Source organism: Scyliorhinus torazame, chromosome 14, assembly GCF_047496885.1.
Source record: "Scyliorhinus torazame isolate Kashiwa2021f chromosome 14, sScyTor2.1, whole genome shotgun sequence".
Taxonomy (NCBI): domain Eukaryota; kingdom Metazoa; phylum Chordata; class Chondrichthyes; order Carcharhiniformes; family Scyliorhinidae; genus Scyliorhinus; species Scyliorhinus torazame.
The window spans coordinates 119556399-119572707 of NC_092720.1; the positions used below are offsets into that span (position 1 = coordinate 119556399).

Consider the following 16309-nt stretch of genomic DNA (forward strand, 5'->3'; position numbering starts at 1 on the left):
CTGGGAAAGGAAGGTGGTGTGCTAATGAGAGCCACACCCCTCCTTGCCCATGTTACCAACCCCTCTACATCCCTCTACCAGGGACCCACGCCTTGCAAAATCACTCCCAACCTACTTACCTGTGGCATTGGTTGATCCGTAATCCTAGTTCTTTGGTTGCTGTTCCACGAGCAGCCACAACCTCTCCAGTGGCTCTGCTTTCAAAAGAGCGGCTGGCCTCTGATTTTTCAACAACTCTTGGTAAGCAGAACCTCCACCCTTGGAGTCCATGATCTTGAGAAAGGCCTGCTGCTGGCTACTTATGTACCTGAGTGGCATTTAATACGAGTAAAGGCTATCCTGGAGGAGGGAAGACTGGTCCCTTGCTCGTTCTCTAGCGAGCAGGCAAGACCCTCTAATCCTCCATAAAATACAATCCTTAACCTGAAGCGATTTGCCAGATTCCTATTCAATTACATCACCACCTTCTCAGGGCAACCAGGAACGTAAAATAAATGCCAGCCTTGCCAGCAACATCCCTGCCCCAAGAATGAATATGAATTATTTTAAATGACTTTAGGCGGCACCCCAGTAAGAACTTTTAAAATAAGAAATGAACAATGGAATCAAACAAAGAGTGGCTCTGATAACATGTGACTGCTTAAAGTCAACTCCCAAAAGGTGGGGCTGGTTTAGCACACTGGGCTAAATCGCTGGCTTTTAAAGCAGACCAAGCAGGCCAGCAGCACGGTTCAATTCCCGTACCAGCCTCTCCGAACAGGCGCCGGAATGTGGCGACTAGGGGCTTTTCACAGTAACTTCATTGAAGCCTACTTGTGACAACAAGCGATTTTCATTTCAAGGTATATTGATGGGTCACATCAATGATTTACACAAGTGCCCTTATGTGACTGAGATCCTAACAAGTCTGTGAGAAGATGGGGTGGAGGGTGAAAAGGGATGATGGGAAAGCACTGTGAACTTTGTGCAGGGAGATGCATCTGGGATTAATGAGCAATATGGTAATAATAATCAGGACATTTCCTCTGTGGAGGATATGTAATAAAGTAAGAAATCCTTTCTTAAGGCACAAATTCATGATTTTGCTGCACATGCCAGACAGAACAGCTTCCCATGTGGTTATTAAACTTCCCAGAAAACGATTCATGTAGGACTTCAGTTATAAAGTTGCAGTAAAATTGACTTCTCCATTACTGTAGTAACAGCCTGCACCAGTCGGGGATTAACTAAAAAGCTCTGACCACATACTGTTTCACTGTGGGAGACTTTCTTTGTTTAATAAATGGATTTATTCTTCATCACTCATGGGGATTTTTGGATTTGACATTTGAATGTCATGTTCAGCTGCTAACCTTCTACTTAGAAGGTAACCACTCAGTTACTCCCCGTTGGCTGCGAGATTATTTTGGGATCAATTATTGTTTGTTGATGGAAGTGCTTCTGGATTGGAAGCTATCTAACTTCACTTGACTACCTGATTTTCACTCCTGAGTTAGATAACGTGCGTTGGAAAATCTTCAAGCTCACCACACCCACCCCAGGAAAACAACTCCGTTTTCTCTCCAATATAGATCACAAGCAGCTGAAGGAGCTACCAAGTGCCAAGATGGGCTGCTCAGTTCTCTGGGGCTTTGTCCTCATTGTTAAATATTATGACCTCTCAACTTCACCACTCATACACCATCACCCCCGCCCCCCCCCCCCCCAACCTACCCCCAATGCCCTCCACTTCAACCTATGTCCCCTACACACCACAGTGACCATTTAGTAGCCCCCATGTTAATTCACTGCCAATTCACACCCCACCCTTTACCTTTACACCCTGCATGCCAACTCAACCAATATCCACCAGTGGCAGACTTCAAGAGCCATGTTGAGATTAAATAATATACAGGTCTAAAGATCTATTCAAAACTTTATTATAGTAAAGCACTCCCATTCATGAAAGCCCATTCAAATCTCTAAAATACCCTGAAGTACCTTATCCCTTATAAAAACAAACACACTTGTATGCATAACTCCACACCAAGGACAGTTAATATTTCAATAATCATTTTGAGCCGTCAAGCAAACTGTGAATTGACAACCACTTTGCTGGGATAATTGTAGATTATGAAAAGCAGCCAAACATTAATAAATTTCAATGATAGCCCTTGGGATAACATCAACAAACAACTATTGTAACCAATAGAACAGATTTTTCTAACACTCCGACACAAATAGGCTGTTCTTTATTTTTTTATAGGACTGGGTTTCAATAGCTTAACAACTTGAGCAAACAGTTTTTTGGGGACTTAAATAACATCACACCTTGAGAGTTCTACAGAGTTTGTCGATCCTTCATACACCTCCTACCGAAATGTATGACTCCCATACCATGGGAATAAGGCGCTTGCTAAAATGAAAAGGGGGTCAACTTGAACTCAGCACTGAAGGAGCTGTGCCCTGCCCCTTTTCCGCTACTGGCAAAAATTTAGTCTGTCGGAAATGGGGGCTGGAATTCCAAATCTGGGTCTCGTCCACCACTTTCGAAGCTCTGTGGACCCTTTGGGCAGAAGGGCTGTCATATCAAGATCAGAAAAGACTGCAAAGAAAGGCTGTCTTTGGTTCTCAGTCTCTAAGTGACTTAAGGTTGAATAAGCTTTTTTTAAGAATGTTTTATCCAATGTCACTAGGAATGCATTCCCTACAAGATTGGTGGAAGCTGGTTTGATTATAACCTTTGCAAGGGAATTGAATGCATACTCAGAAAGGATAAATTTACAGGATAACGGAGGAATCGTAGGAAGGTGGGACTGATTTCAAAGAGCTGGCACATGGATGATGGGCTGAATATCCTCTTTCTGTGCGGTATCATTCTATAATTGTCACGTGCAATGTTTGGACTACGATGAAAACCTTGAAACTTCCATATAGATAAATCTAGATAAGATCATATTTGACCTTATTTGCAAATGTTGAGCAGAGGATTTGGGGATTGGTGAATGACCTACTCAAAATTATTTATGGAACCTGCTTGGTTCTCAGTAAAGCTATGATGAGATAAAAAGTCAAGGTGACCAGAAGGCCAGATTTCACTGGATTATCAGCTCGCAAGCAACTACAAGCTCGTACTGGTTATGCTAGCGAGAGTCAAAGGACAATAGGCTGATCACCTTAATCTGGCATTACTGAAACAGGTCTCGGCTGTGAGTGGACATCCAGGACATAGCCCTACGTAAAATGCTGGGAGTCACATCCCCCCCTTTCTGCAGCAGAAGACGAGCCTGCGACATCCGTGGGGTCTCGAGGAGTTTGGTTGCTGGTGGGGGTTTTGGATGCTGGGGAGAAGGTTCGTGCAGACATGTGGTGGACTGAGACAGAGATGATGTCACATTCAGCAGTTGCTTGAGATCTTGTTCAAGAAACAGGGATAGAAAAGAACGAGTGAAAGAAAGGAAGGAAGGAAAAACAAGAGACAGAACACACAAATAAAGTTACAGTAATGCTCGGCAACATTCTTTTTTGAAAAGTGCACAAAATAAGACAAGATGAAAGAATGGTAAAGGAGTATCTGCTAGCATTTAAAAACAAACTAAACTAAATATGCATTGTGTAAAAGTGAACATATTAAGCACACATCACATTTCAAATGAAAATGGAGCCCCTATTTTACAGGGAATATTAATACACTGCCTCTAATACAGGTGAATGCCATTTGTTCATTTGATTCACTTACCTGAAATTTAAGGCATGATGACAGATTACACCATCTGCAACTAAATTGCTACAGTGGAGCATACACCCTGCCCAATTAGAAATATAGGACAACAGCAATGAACAGCCAAATGCAATTAAATTATCTGAAGGTTGTATCATGAGCTTCGATTTTCACTTTGACTGCTTAGCTGAGGAGCTGTCTATATATTTCCATTAATTGACGGTGGGACAAAATAAAGGAAAATACAGTTTTAAAGTGGATAGCACTGTTGCTTTACAGCTCCAGCGTCCCAGGTTGGATTCCCGCTTGGGTCACTGTCTGTGCAGAGTCTGCATGTTCTCCCCGTGTCTGTGTGGGTTTCCTCCGGGTGCTCCGGTTTCCTCCCACAAGTCCCGAAAGATGTGCTGTTAGGTAATTTTGACATTCTGAATTTTCCCTCTGTGTACCCGAACAGGTGCCGGAATGTAGCGACCAGGGGCTTTTCAGTAACTTCATTGCAGTGTTAATGTAAGCCTACTTGTGACAATAACGATTATTATATTATAATATATTTTAAAACATGTTCTATTTTTGTCACTGGTTTACCTAGCATTAGTCACCTGACAACAATCATTCACTTTGATATAATTTAGGATAATAAAATGCATACATTTTTAACTTATGTCGAATATTAGATATGATTTAATGTGTTTGAATTGACCACAAGCTGTTGTAGCTTTCCCCAGGCAGTAAGTCAGTCCTCTGTGAATAGTTTAGATTCAAGGAATTGACCAGAAGCAGAAGTCTAACTGCACGACTGTTAATTACTGCTGCTGCGTTACTCTATAGTACATTATATAGGTTAATAAAAGCAATTTAAAAAAAATTATTCTTTGATGGGATGTGGGCATCACAAGCAAAACCAACACTTCTTGTCAAATCCCACTACCCTTGGATTGAGTGGCTTGCTAAGTCATTACGAAGGACAATAAAGAGTCAAGCACAATGTTGTGGATCTGGAGTCACATGTAGGCCAGACTGTCATGATATACATCAGCATATCATGGTGCAGTCACCAGACCAAGTAACAATGGTAGATTTCCTTTCCTAAAGGGCATGAATAAACCAAATGGGTTTTTACAACAATTGATAATAGTATCATGTTCAACATTACTGAGACCAGCTTTCAATTCCAGATTTTATTAATTGAACTTAAAATTCCAACAGCCATGGTGGGATTTGAACCCATGTCCCAAGAGCCTTCAGACCATTAGCCTGGTCCTCTGGATTACTAGTCTAGTGACATGTGCACTATGCCAAAGTTTCAGTTGAATGGATTGTACCAGTAGTACACTCAGCAAGCTCAAGTCAAATGAAAGTTTGGACAGAATTCTTCTTTCCAGAAGAACCTGAAAAAGAGGGGACTGTAATGCCTGAGATTTTACAAGTTTGGATGTCCTCGGTAGCAAAATGGGGGCCAGTGTTCGTGACATTCACAGAAGAGTAATGGAAAAACAGATGTGACTGAGACAGCTATCCCAGCCATCGTACTGCAGCTGGAATAGTGGCATACTGGCCACTTATTCTTTCCCACATATTATTTATTCGGTATGCTACCAACATACACAATGATAGAAAATGGGTATTGCAGCTAATTGGGTTCAAGCTCATTTTGAGCAATGATCTATTGAAGAAAGAGTTCACTGGTTTAGAAAGCTCAAAATGTCTTTTGATATGAACTGCATGAAATGCTCCAATTAAAGGTGCTTATTTTTAAAATTTATATCTTGATGTTTGCTGCCCTTTGGTGCTATCAAGAAGGAAAGGCTTCACATTTATATGGAGATTTTCACAACTGCTGGACATCACAAAGCGCTTTAGCACCAATGAAATATGTTTTGAATTATAGTCACTGTTGAATCATAGAAGGAGGCCATTCTGTTTTGGCTCTCCGAAGGCACAATTAACCTAGAACCATTCTCCCGCCCTTCCCCATAACCCTGTACATTCTTTATTTTCAGTTAATAATCCAAGTTTCTCTTTAATGCCTCGATTGAATCTGCCTCCACCACAATATCAGGCAGTGCATATCGCTGTGTGAAAAACTTTTTCTCAAGATACCATTGCTTCTTTTGCCAGGTACATCAAATCTTGCCCTCTGGTCCTCGATTCCACCAATGGAATAGTTTCTCCCTCTCTATTCTGTCCAGACCTCTCAAAAATGTGAATAAATTTATCAAGTCTCCTCACAGCCTTCTCTTCTCCAAGGAGAACCGTTCCAACGTCCACAATCTATCTGTATAACTCTAGTTCCGCACGCCCGGAACCATTCTCGTGAATATTTTTTGCATCCTGTCTATTGCCTTCCTAAAGTGTGGTGACCAGACCAGAACAGGATGCAATATTTCACTTGAGGCTGAACGAGTATTTTGCACAGATTTTGTAGTCCAAGTCCCTACTGATAAAGCCCATGATGCCATATGCTTTATTGACCATTCTCTCAAACTGTCTTGCCGCCTTCAATGATTTATGATCATATACACCCAAGTCCCTGTGCTCCTACATTCCTTTTGGAACTGTCCACTTTATTTTATAATGTCTCACTGCATTCTTCCTACCAAAATAAATCTCTTCACACTTCTCTGCATTAAGTTTAATCTGCCACTGACTGCCTATTCCACTGACTGCCCATTCCACCAGCCTGTCTATGCTCTTTTGAAGTATCTTCGTCACAGTTCACAATACTTCCAAGTTTTGAAACTGTGCCCTGTCTGGATCATTAATATATAGCAGGAAGATCTTAACGCCAATGCCTAGGAACCCCACTATAAACCTTTTTCCCATCAGAAAGACAATCATTAACCACTATTCTATTTTTCCTGTCACACGACCAATTTCATATCAATGTTGCTACTTTCTTTTTATTCCATGAGCTCTAACTTTGCTCACAAGTCTGTTTGCAGTACATTATCAACTGCCTTTTGGAAGCCCGTACACACATCAACACCATGACTCATCAACTTTCTTTGTTACCTCATCAAAAACCTCCAGAAAGTTATTCAAACATGATTTACCCGTAACAAATCCATGTTGACTTTCCTTCATTAATTCACATTTGCCCAAGAGCCTGTTCGTTTTGTCTCAAATTTTAATTTCTAGAAGCTCCTCCACCACTAAACTGACTAATCTCTAGTTGCCGTATTTACTTTTGCATACTTATTTTGATCAAGGGTGCAACATTTTCAATTCTATAGTCCTCTGGCACCATCCTTGAGTCGACGAAAGATTGGAAAATGATTTCCATTCGCTTCTCATAGAATTTCATAGAATTTACAGTGCAGAAGGAGGCCATTCGGCCCATCGAGTCTGCACCGGCTCTTGGAAAGAGCACCCCACCCAATGTCAACACCTCCACCCTATCCCCATAACCCAGTAACCACACCCAACACTAAGGGCAATTTTGGACACTAAGAGCAATTTATCACGGCCAATCCACCTAACCTGCACATCTTTGGACTGTGGGAGGAAACCAGAGCACCCGGAGGAAACCCACGCACACACGGGGTGGATGTGCAGACTCCGCACAGACAGTGACCCAAGCCGGAATCGAACCTGGGACCCTGGAGCTGTGAAGCAATTATGCTATCCACAATGCTACCGTGCTGCCCTAAATTTAGAGTACCCGATAATTTTTTTTTCCAATTAAGGGGCAATTTAGTGTGGCCAATCTACCTAACCTACACATCTTTGGGTTCTCGAAGTATCCTTCCTTGGATGAATCTCATCTTGTCTTTTCAACTTTAAGTACCGGCAGCTTATCAAATTCCTTCTCCTTATCAATTTGAAACTCTTCAAAATGTATGAACTACTTCCTCTTTCACCATGACATGTACAGCACCATCTTTGGTAAAGGTGGATTCAAAATACTCGTTTAATACCTCAGCCATGTCCCTTCCCTCAATGCGTAGATCTCCTTTTTGGTCCCTACGTGGCCCCATTCCAACTTTTGCCACCTTTTCACTATTTGTATGCCTATGGAAGACTTTAAATTCCCTTATATGTTAGCTGCCAGTCTCTTCTCTTACTCTCTCTTTGCTTTTCGTATTTGCTTCTTCAATTCCCCTCTGAACTTTCTCCTTTCAGCCTGATTCTCAGCCGTATTATGCATCTGACTGACATCAGTTATAAGCACATAAGCAATGTTGGCAGTAGGGCAGTCAATTACCACACAAGATTTAAGAAACATCAGTGAGACTGTTACCCAGATAATTTTAGTCATCCTGCTTCAGGAATAAATAGTGTTTGGCCATTAGGGGAATTCCCCTGTTTTTCTTCGAAACAGTGCCATGGGATCGCTTGCATTCACCTAATAAAGCAGATGGGGCCTCAGATTAAAATCTTCATCAAAATATGGATCTTTGAACAAGTGCCACACGTCTTCCGTACTGCACTGGAGTGCTAGACTAACAGTTGTGCTCAAATCACTAGAGTGGCAATTGAAGCTGCAAATTCTGATTCAACAGCAAATGTGCTATCACTGAGCTACATGACCATTCTATAAATTTGCTTTTCAGGATACACAACTTGTGCAGCTTTTTAATCTGCACTTTGCCCCATTTTGCTTCACCCATATTTTTATTGTTTTTTCTCCACTCTCTCTTGCTCGATCAGTGTTTTTCAGCATTCCCAAAATAGGCACTTTACCCAATTTTCAGACTTTTGTCTGCACTCTCCCGTTAACCCATCACCCAAGGAGGGACAAATAGTTGCCAAGTTGATTTGCTTCATTTCTCATTGGGAAGTCACAAATTGGCATCACTTGTCAGTCCCCTCTGACATGTGTCAAATAATCTTGTGGATCTTCCCTAACTCACAAATAAATTTATTTGCGCTTCAATTTCTTTCTCAACAAAATGTTTCTGATCGATTTGTGCTTCTAAACTATTATATCCAGAAAAGTTTTCTCACTAAAATGTCAATGTAAATATATGACATTGATGATGAATTTCTAGAACCAGCAATGGAAATTGCAATGCCTGTTTCATGCTTGACTGATCAGTGATATTTTATTAAAGTAGAAAAATCACCTTTAGGCTTCCCAGCCGGGTGTGATTTCTTTGCATTCATCATTGCCTGCTTCTTTTGAACTTCTGTGATAGCAAAGCCTTGAGAAAGAACACAATATTATGGATGAGCACAGTTTTAAGATCAAATATGTCCCATTCAACAATAATGGAGTAAGATTGTGAAATAGGCATCTGAGTGTTAAATCTGGAGAAAAATCGGCTTATCATGAATGGCACAGAGAAGTTTGTTACCACCCACATAATTATATTAAAGTAGGGTTTCTGAATTGGTTCTATATTTCCGTTAGTAGGCAAGTAACAGATTGGAGAATGGTTCATCTGTGATTGAGTGTGGCAACTCCGCAGGGAATAATTGGAGGGAATCTCAGTGATTCATGGCTGACCTCAGTTGTGGAAACATTTAGATTTAGGAATTTTAGATGCTAGGCCCTACTGTGCCCACTTTAGACTGGGGACCCAGGTTCAATCCCGGCCTCGGGTGACTGTCTATGTGGAGTTTGCACTTTCTCCCCATGTCAGCTTGGGTTTCCTCCGGGTTCTCCGGTTTCCTACCACAGTCCAAAGATGTGCAGGTTAGGTGGATTGGCCAGGCTAAATTGTCCCGTAGTGTCCAAAAAGGCTAGGTGGGGTTACTGGGTTACGGGGATAGGATCGGCGTGTGGGCCTAGGTCGGGTACTATCTCCAAGGTTGGTGCAGACTTGATGGGCCGAATGGCCTCCTTCTGCACTTCAGAGATTCTATGAAAACTGGTAATACCAAGTTATACTGCTGCTCTCTATGACTCTTTCCCCGGGACTTTTTCCCCGGGTGGAACACACCATTACAAGGGGACATAAATTTAAGGTGAAAGGTGGAAGATATAGGAGGGATATCAGAGGTAGGTTCTTTACCCAGAGAGTAGTGGGGGCATGGAATGCACTGCCTGTGGAAGTAGTTGAGTCGGAAACATTAGGGACCTTCAAGCAGCTATTTGATAGGTACATGGATTACGGTAAAATGATATAGTGTAGATTTATTTGTTCTTAAGGGCAGCACGGTAGCATTGTGGATAGCACAATTGCTTCACAGCTCCATGGTCCCAGGTTCGATTCCGGCTTGGGTCATTGTCTGTGCGGAGTCTGCACGTCCTCCCCGTGTCTGCATGGGTTTCCTCCGGGTGCTCCGGTTTCCTCCCACAGTCCAAAGATGTGCGGGTTAGGTGAATTGGCCAATGATAAATTGCCCTTAATGTCCAAATTGCCCTTGGTGTTGGGTGGAGGTGTTGAGTTTGGGTAGGGTGCTCTTTCCAAGAGCCGGTGCAGACTCAAAGGGCCGAATGGCCTCCTTCTGCCCTGTAAATTCAATGATAATCTATGATTAATCTAGGACAAAGGTTCGGCACAACATCGTGGGCCGAAGGGCCTGTTCTGTGCTGTATTTTCTATGTTCTATGTTCTCTGTTCATTGGAAACCTAGTCAACAGAAGAAGGGAGACAAACAAATTAATCTTGGATACAGGAGCACAAGGTCATACCTTGCAAGGTCTGGGGGCCTCCATTTGTGTGAATGCCTAATGCAGATACCCATGGGAAACAAGTAACTAGAGTCTAAGACATATGCTTCGCACATGACCATGAATGACAAGATTAGAAGTGGATAATGGTATGTGTACATGACTAACTGTAGATAGAAAGTGACTTTGATGTAAATTTTTAGAGTCAGGCTTGGATTGCCTAAGACGTCTCTCCTTGTATGATTGGAATAAAGCTTAGAAACCTGTGCCTGAGTCTCTTCTGGTGTCGACTGAATTGTCCCACAACACCTCTAACAGCATTCAATTGCACTCATTTGATATTAATTATGCTAAAAAACAGTCATTTAGCTATCATTTGCAAGTATATCAATGTCACCAATTGTCCCAAACCACTGTGCTCAAAGATTTGTGATTAGGATCATCACTTACTTTAAGCTTTTGGACACCAAAAATGATTCCAGAGTTTATTTTCCTTGTTTCTGAATTTCAATGGCTTCAAACATCCTAAAACCCAGCTAACTTTAATAACAGTTTCAACATATGTTTTAGTAAACTATATTAATGTTTTTCTTCATAATCCATAACTAGAGAAGCACAACCCTGCCAGTCCTCCCGCACCCCACCCTCCCCACACCCACAGAATTTTATCCCACACTACCCTCCCGCTCCTGGAGCAATATTCTCCTCTGCCATCCCCGGGGAACAGTTTACTCCCTCTCCATAGCCCCCAAGCTACAGCAGTTCTCTTCCCAGTGTTATGGGCGAGGCTTTTCAGAACCCCAAAATGTATCATGGAGTTCAACCAACCTCTCCCTTTAATGGATTTGTTGCTTTTGCAAGCACACCTCTTTTCCTCTAGGTGTGGGATTACAATTAACACAAAACACTGTTTATTCCATGAACTCAACTTAACATCTTAAATAAACATTGAATCTCTTAACACCCCTTACTTCAAAGATAACTCAGAAAATATTGCAACAGTAAATAATTCCTTAAAATGTTCCTTCAAACTTCCAAGAAACTTAACACCTTTAAACAGTATCACATCAGGTTAAAGGATATTGTTATAACCTGCCTGCTTACCATTGGCTGGGGACTAATGACAATCCCACAATCCTGTGGGAGTATGAGCTTCCCCAATGAGGGGGGTGGAGAAACCATTAGCAGACTCCCTGTATAAATAAAGCTGGCCAGTTTGGAACCAGCAGGAAGGAGTGAGCAGCAAGGGAAGTTGTTGCTGCTGTTATTATATATATATATATATATATATATATATATATATTTTATATGTTGTAAATAAATGTTATTTCTTTGTATGTTTAAAACTCGTGCTGGATTCTTTGTGGCCCTCACAAAAGATATATATATTTTCTGTAGAATGGCAGAGACTGTCGCAAACTGGCTTTCTACTTTTAAACTGCTCTCAGCAAAACCAGCCAGGCACTTTTTAGCTGCTCTCAGCAAAACCAAACTGCAAAACTTGCAGCTCTCTGGAAACACACAGACACTGCTTTTAAAATAAACTAAAAACCTGCAAAATGGCTGACCTGAGCTGAGCTACACCCACTCTATGACATCACTGTTTTCTTAAAGGTACATTGCTTAAACATCCAGTTCTTAAAGGCACTCTCGCATGACACCAGTCACCACCAGAAGAGACTTAGAACAAGTTTCAAAGCTTTATTCCAATCATACGAAGGGAAAGACAGTCTTGATCTCCATACCCCCCATCCTACCCCCCAGGCTATAGCAGTTCTCTCCCCTCCCCCTCACTCACCGCCTCCCCTCTCCTCTCCCCCACTACCCCCTTCTTCACTCCCCCCGTCTAACACTCCCTCTCCTGCCTCTCTCCCACACTCCCTCCCTCTAACCTCTCTACCCACCCTCCCTAACCCCCCTCCCCCCTCACCCTCCCACCTGAAGCCTCCCCAGCTGAGGGTGACAGGAACCAGGGGTGAAATTCTCCTACCCGCCCCGCCACATTTCTGCCCCGACCGGCCGGCGGGAGTCTCCGTAACACCGGCCGGTCAATGGGGTTTCCCATTGTGGGGCAGCCCCACGCCGTCGGGAAACCCCCCGGCGCCGGCAAAACGGAGACTCCCGCCGGCGGAGAATGACGCCCCAGAAGTGAGCCCGCCCCTGCTGCAGCTTCCACCTGGTGTGGGTACAGCAAATGACACTGGAAACAAGGTTAGTACTGAAATGGGGAGACCAGCAAGGTTGCGGTGGCATAGATGGATCATCTCCTCAGCCCCGGAGCAGCTTGGAATTCAGAGGCAGCCCATGAATTTGGTGGCAGCCGGAGATTGGTGGCAGCTCTGAGGCCAAGTGTTTGGCAGGGCCTGATGCCCAGCAACTGGACTAAATAAAAATGTGAATAAATTCAGATATTATTTAAGTAATTAATTTTCTTGCATTTGTTAATCCAGATTACTGAGTGCATTTGATCACTGAGATTATTGGGTAGCTGAGCACATTGAATAGCTTCAAGCACACTTGATGCTTTTAAGTGCCCTTTGGTTTTTTTTGATTGTTAAAGATGGCAAAACATTGATGACTACACACACAACACATTTCAAAATGCAACATTTGATGTCAAATGATCACTAATCATTTTTGAGAGCATTTGAACTGAAAAATGTCAAGGTTTCCAGGTCGGGTATACACAATGCTGATTGATACACCTCCAATCTAGTAACTTTTTTGTTAAAAGAGTACCTGGCTCACAAGAAAGTGTGTTTGATACTGTTCTATAATGTTACTTTTGCATTCAACATCCTGGTGCCAATATCAGATTGGCCTGATACAGGCTGGATGGTCCAAAATACCTCCTTTTGTGCGGTAATGACTCAATGATTTCAACTGCAATTCAACTTCTGGTATACAATATAACTTATTGAATAGGGATATTAATCTGTACTAATGTCAACCAGAACTATTTGGGGGTTGGGCTTTTGCGAGGATTAAAGACATAACTCTATAATCCAGCATTAGAATTAAAAAATAATAATTTCCGGATGTGAGCGTCGCTGGTAAAGCCTGCATTTATTACCCATCCCTAGTTGTTCTTGAGAAGCTGCCTTCTTCAACCGCTGCAGTCCCTGAGGTGAACCCACAATGCTGTTAGGGAGGGAATTCCAGGAATTTGACCCAGGACAGTGAAGGAACGGCAATATATTTCCAAGCCAGGGTGGTGTATGACTTGGAGAGGAGCCTCTACATGGTGATGTTCCTATAAATCTTCTGCCTTTGTCTTTCTCGATGGTAGTGTCGTGGGTGTGGAAGGTACTGTCCATTAATAGTCACTCTTTCCAGTTCTAGCCACCAAAATGTTTGTTGACTCCTCTCCCTTTGCTGCAGACTGGACTCTTCCCTCTTTACTTTCTTCATTAAATCTCTCTGTAACTGCAACCTGACTGAATAATTTTAAAGGGCTGATCTATATCTAACTTGAACACTTCAACATTTGTGTCATTTCAAAGCTGTATTGATTCAGCTTCCCGAGAGTGTCTGGTGTTCATTAATTTTATGTTGTTATCAGACTTTAAAGATGAAACAATATGATTTGCAAAGCACTAGACTTTTTCTTAAATCTCAAATGATGTTGAAACTTGATCAGAGAAGTGTGACTTTTAAAAGATGTGCATGCTGATTCTCTGGGCTGATGTGCCCTACTTATTTCCCAAGAGGTTAAGTTGAATGTTCAGATTCCACATATTGCCTCAATCACTCCCATCATTCCGGTCTAATTTCTTCCCTGGGCCTCATTAATTGCATGAGGTGAATTCCTGATCGGTCGAGGAGGAGGGGAACCTGGTTCGGAATTTAAAGGGGCAGAAGAGCACAAAAGGTGTAGGAGAAACTTTAAGGAGCCAAGGTCTAGTTTTTGGAGTTGGGGAGGAGGGGGGGGGGGGGGGGGAGCTGACCACTGCAGGCTCTGTCATTCCAATTTGAACCTTCCATTGCCATCCATTTTCCCCATAATTTCTGCTGCTGTAACGACACAGCAGGAACATAAGAGCATTATGGATAAGTTTTAACAGTAGACATGATCCTATTTGGGAAAATATTCCCTTGTGCTATCTAAACATTTAAATCTATATGTATTTACTCCCTGAAATCAGTTTCTGGCAAATTTGTGTCTTGCATCTATGTGGTCCATAGTAACAAAAATGAAAGAGGTTGAATTTGTTCTACTGAGAACTGCACCTAATTTTCAAAGCATCTTGAGCAATTAACTACTTTGAAAAGTTCAGAACAACGCGGAGGGCCACTTCATGTTGCAATTTTAATAATTGCTACTCCAAGAGAAGGAAGAAGTGAGGCAGCAGGGAATACTGCATGTCAGCCCCTTATATGTGAGAAACCCAATACTGGGCCCAAGCAGGATCTTACATTCTCAATGAAGGCAGGGCACTGCCAGACACAATTTGCGGTTGCGACCCATATATCTACATGAAACTGATCTCGTGTTGAATTTATATTCAAGACTGAATTCCTTTGACACTAATAGCCACATTAATATTGCTTCACTCTGCCAAATTGTTTTACAATTATGACTTTTACCGGTCTCTTTGTCGAGTTGAACCTGTTTTCTTTCATTTTCAAAGGCTTGAAGCCAGCGCTGTTTCACGGAGGTCTTTTTTGCACAGAACAAATGGATCTCATTTGTGAACTTGTTTTGAAGTTTGAAAGCATTCTTGACACTGATGTTGAAGTCCTTGTCCTTGCCATCTTCTACATCCACCACTTCCATGCTGTCCGTGTCTATCCTGCTTTTGTAGTACAAGATGTCACGTCGCAGGAGGTCCTGTGAAATGTGCCACAAGTCAGATTATACAAGCTACCAGGTTTTGACCCATTTGCGTCCTACAGAATTAGTATGTTTTTCCAACTTGTCTGATTACCACAACATCAGTGCACTTTAGTGTGCTTCAATAACAACAGTAACTTTAATTTTATATTGTACCTCTAACATAGAAAACATGGCACTTCCTCCTCTCCTTCCGGCACCATGCCCTGGAAAGGCATTGCTGACCATGGACTTCCATTGGATTTGTGCATGATTATGCTTGGCAAAATACCGCCATTGTTTGCTGTTGCCTTCTGAGTATGGCTGACCAGGAAACCTACCGCCTGCTACCAGGCATATTGGAAGGGATCGGGTTGTATTTGCACATCCATGGTTTACGGAGGCAGCTGCTCATGGTAAAATACAGGCTGCCTTCATTTATTTCTAATTTTGGCTAGTGGTATATCCGAGACATGCCCTCTGCACTTTAGACTAATCAATATAAAGTGTAAAGTTAGCAGAGTTCTTTAGAGAGGTAGGATAGTTGAGGGGCACCTTTTGGGAGAGACAAGTTGCCCTCCGGATGATTAAACGTAGGCATTAATATGCGTAAAAAGTGGTTGGACTCAGTGGAACTGTCAAGCTTATTTTAACTGCCAAGCTGTCAAGGCTGTAAATCTCCTGTCCTTTAAAGTAAAAAAAACTGTCACCCCATCTGTTGGCATAAGCTTGTGGGCTGCATAACTGATTTTGAAACTTTTCATTATCACATGTGGGAGGGAGTCTGGTCTCATTTCACAGTTTGACTGACAACTCCAAGTGGCTATAAAGTCTTTGATGTGGGGCTGTTAATAAAAATGACAGTTGTAGAACGTGATTAAGAGGTTGACGGAATTTAAATGCAGTGAGTGGGTTTTTATCAATTGACATTTTTAATATAGTGAACTCATCAATAGATAGTTAAGGCATTATTTTACTTCCTCTCACAGTTAGTCCTGACGTATATCCACGGTGGATACTGGGGAGTTGGCATTGAATGTGTAAGGGCAAAGGATGGTGGGTGGGGACGAGTGACATGCAGTGGGTAGAGGGGAATAGGCTGGCATAGAGGGTATAAGAGCCTTTTGGGGTGTTTATCGGGCCTTTGGTTGGCAAGGAGTTGTGTTAGGAGTGAGGGATATTGTTTAGCAACAAACGTTATCAACAGTCAGTGCCATCACCAAGTATTAGGTTGAGT

The 16309-nt window shown here is 42.3% G+C and overlaps 1 protein-coding gene across 10 annotated transcripts in view; it reads right to left on the reverse strand.

The window, feature by feature from the left end:
* The window catches only part of LOC140389974 (rho guanine nucleotide exchange factor 4-like), a 636618-nt gene that overhangs the window by 14050 nt on the left and 606259 nt on the right, over positions 1 to 16309 (reverse strand). For 9 of the 10 annotated variants that reach the window (XM_072474703.1, XM_072474698.1, XM_072474697.1 and 6 more), the window contains 3 exons: positions 14847 to 15090; positions 8767 to 8844; positions 3156 to 3394 (listed from right to left, as the gene is read on the reverse strand). In XM_072474703.1, the coding sequence (XP_072330804.1) occupies positions 3168 to 3394; positions 8767 to 8844; positions 14847 to 15090 (549 nt within the window). In that variant the 3' untranslated portion in view covers positions 3156 to 3167. The remainder of the gene's footprint in view (positions 1 to 3155; positions 3395 to 8766; positions 8845 to 14846; positions 15091 to 16309) is intronic. The other variant, XM_072474699.1, reaches the window with a different exon arrangement.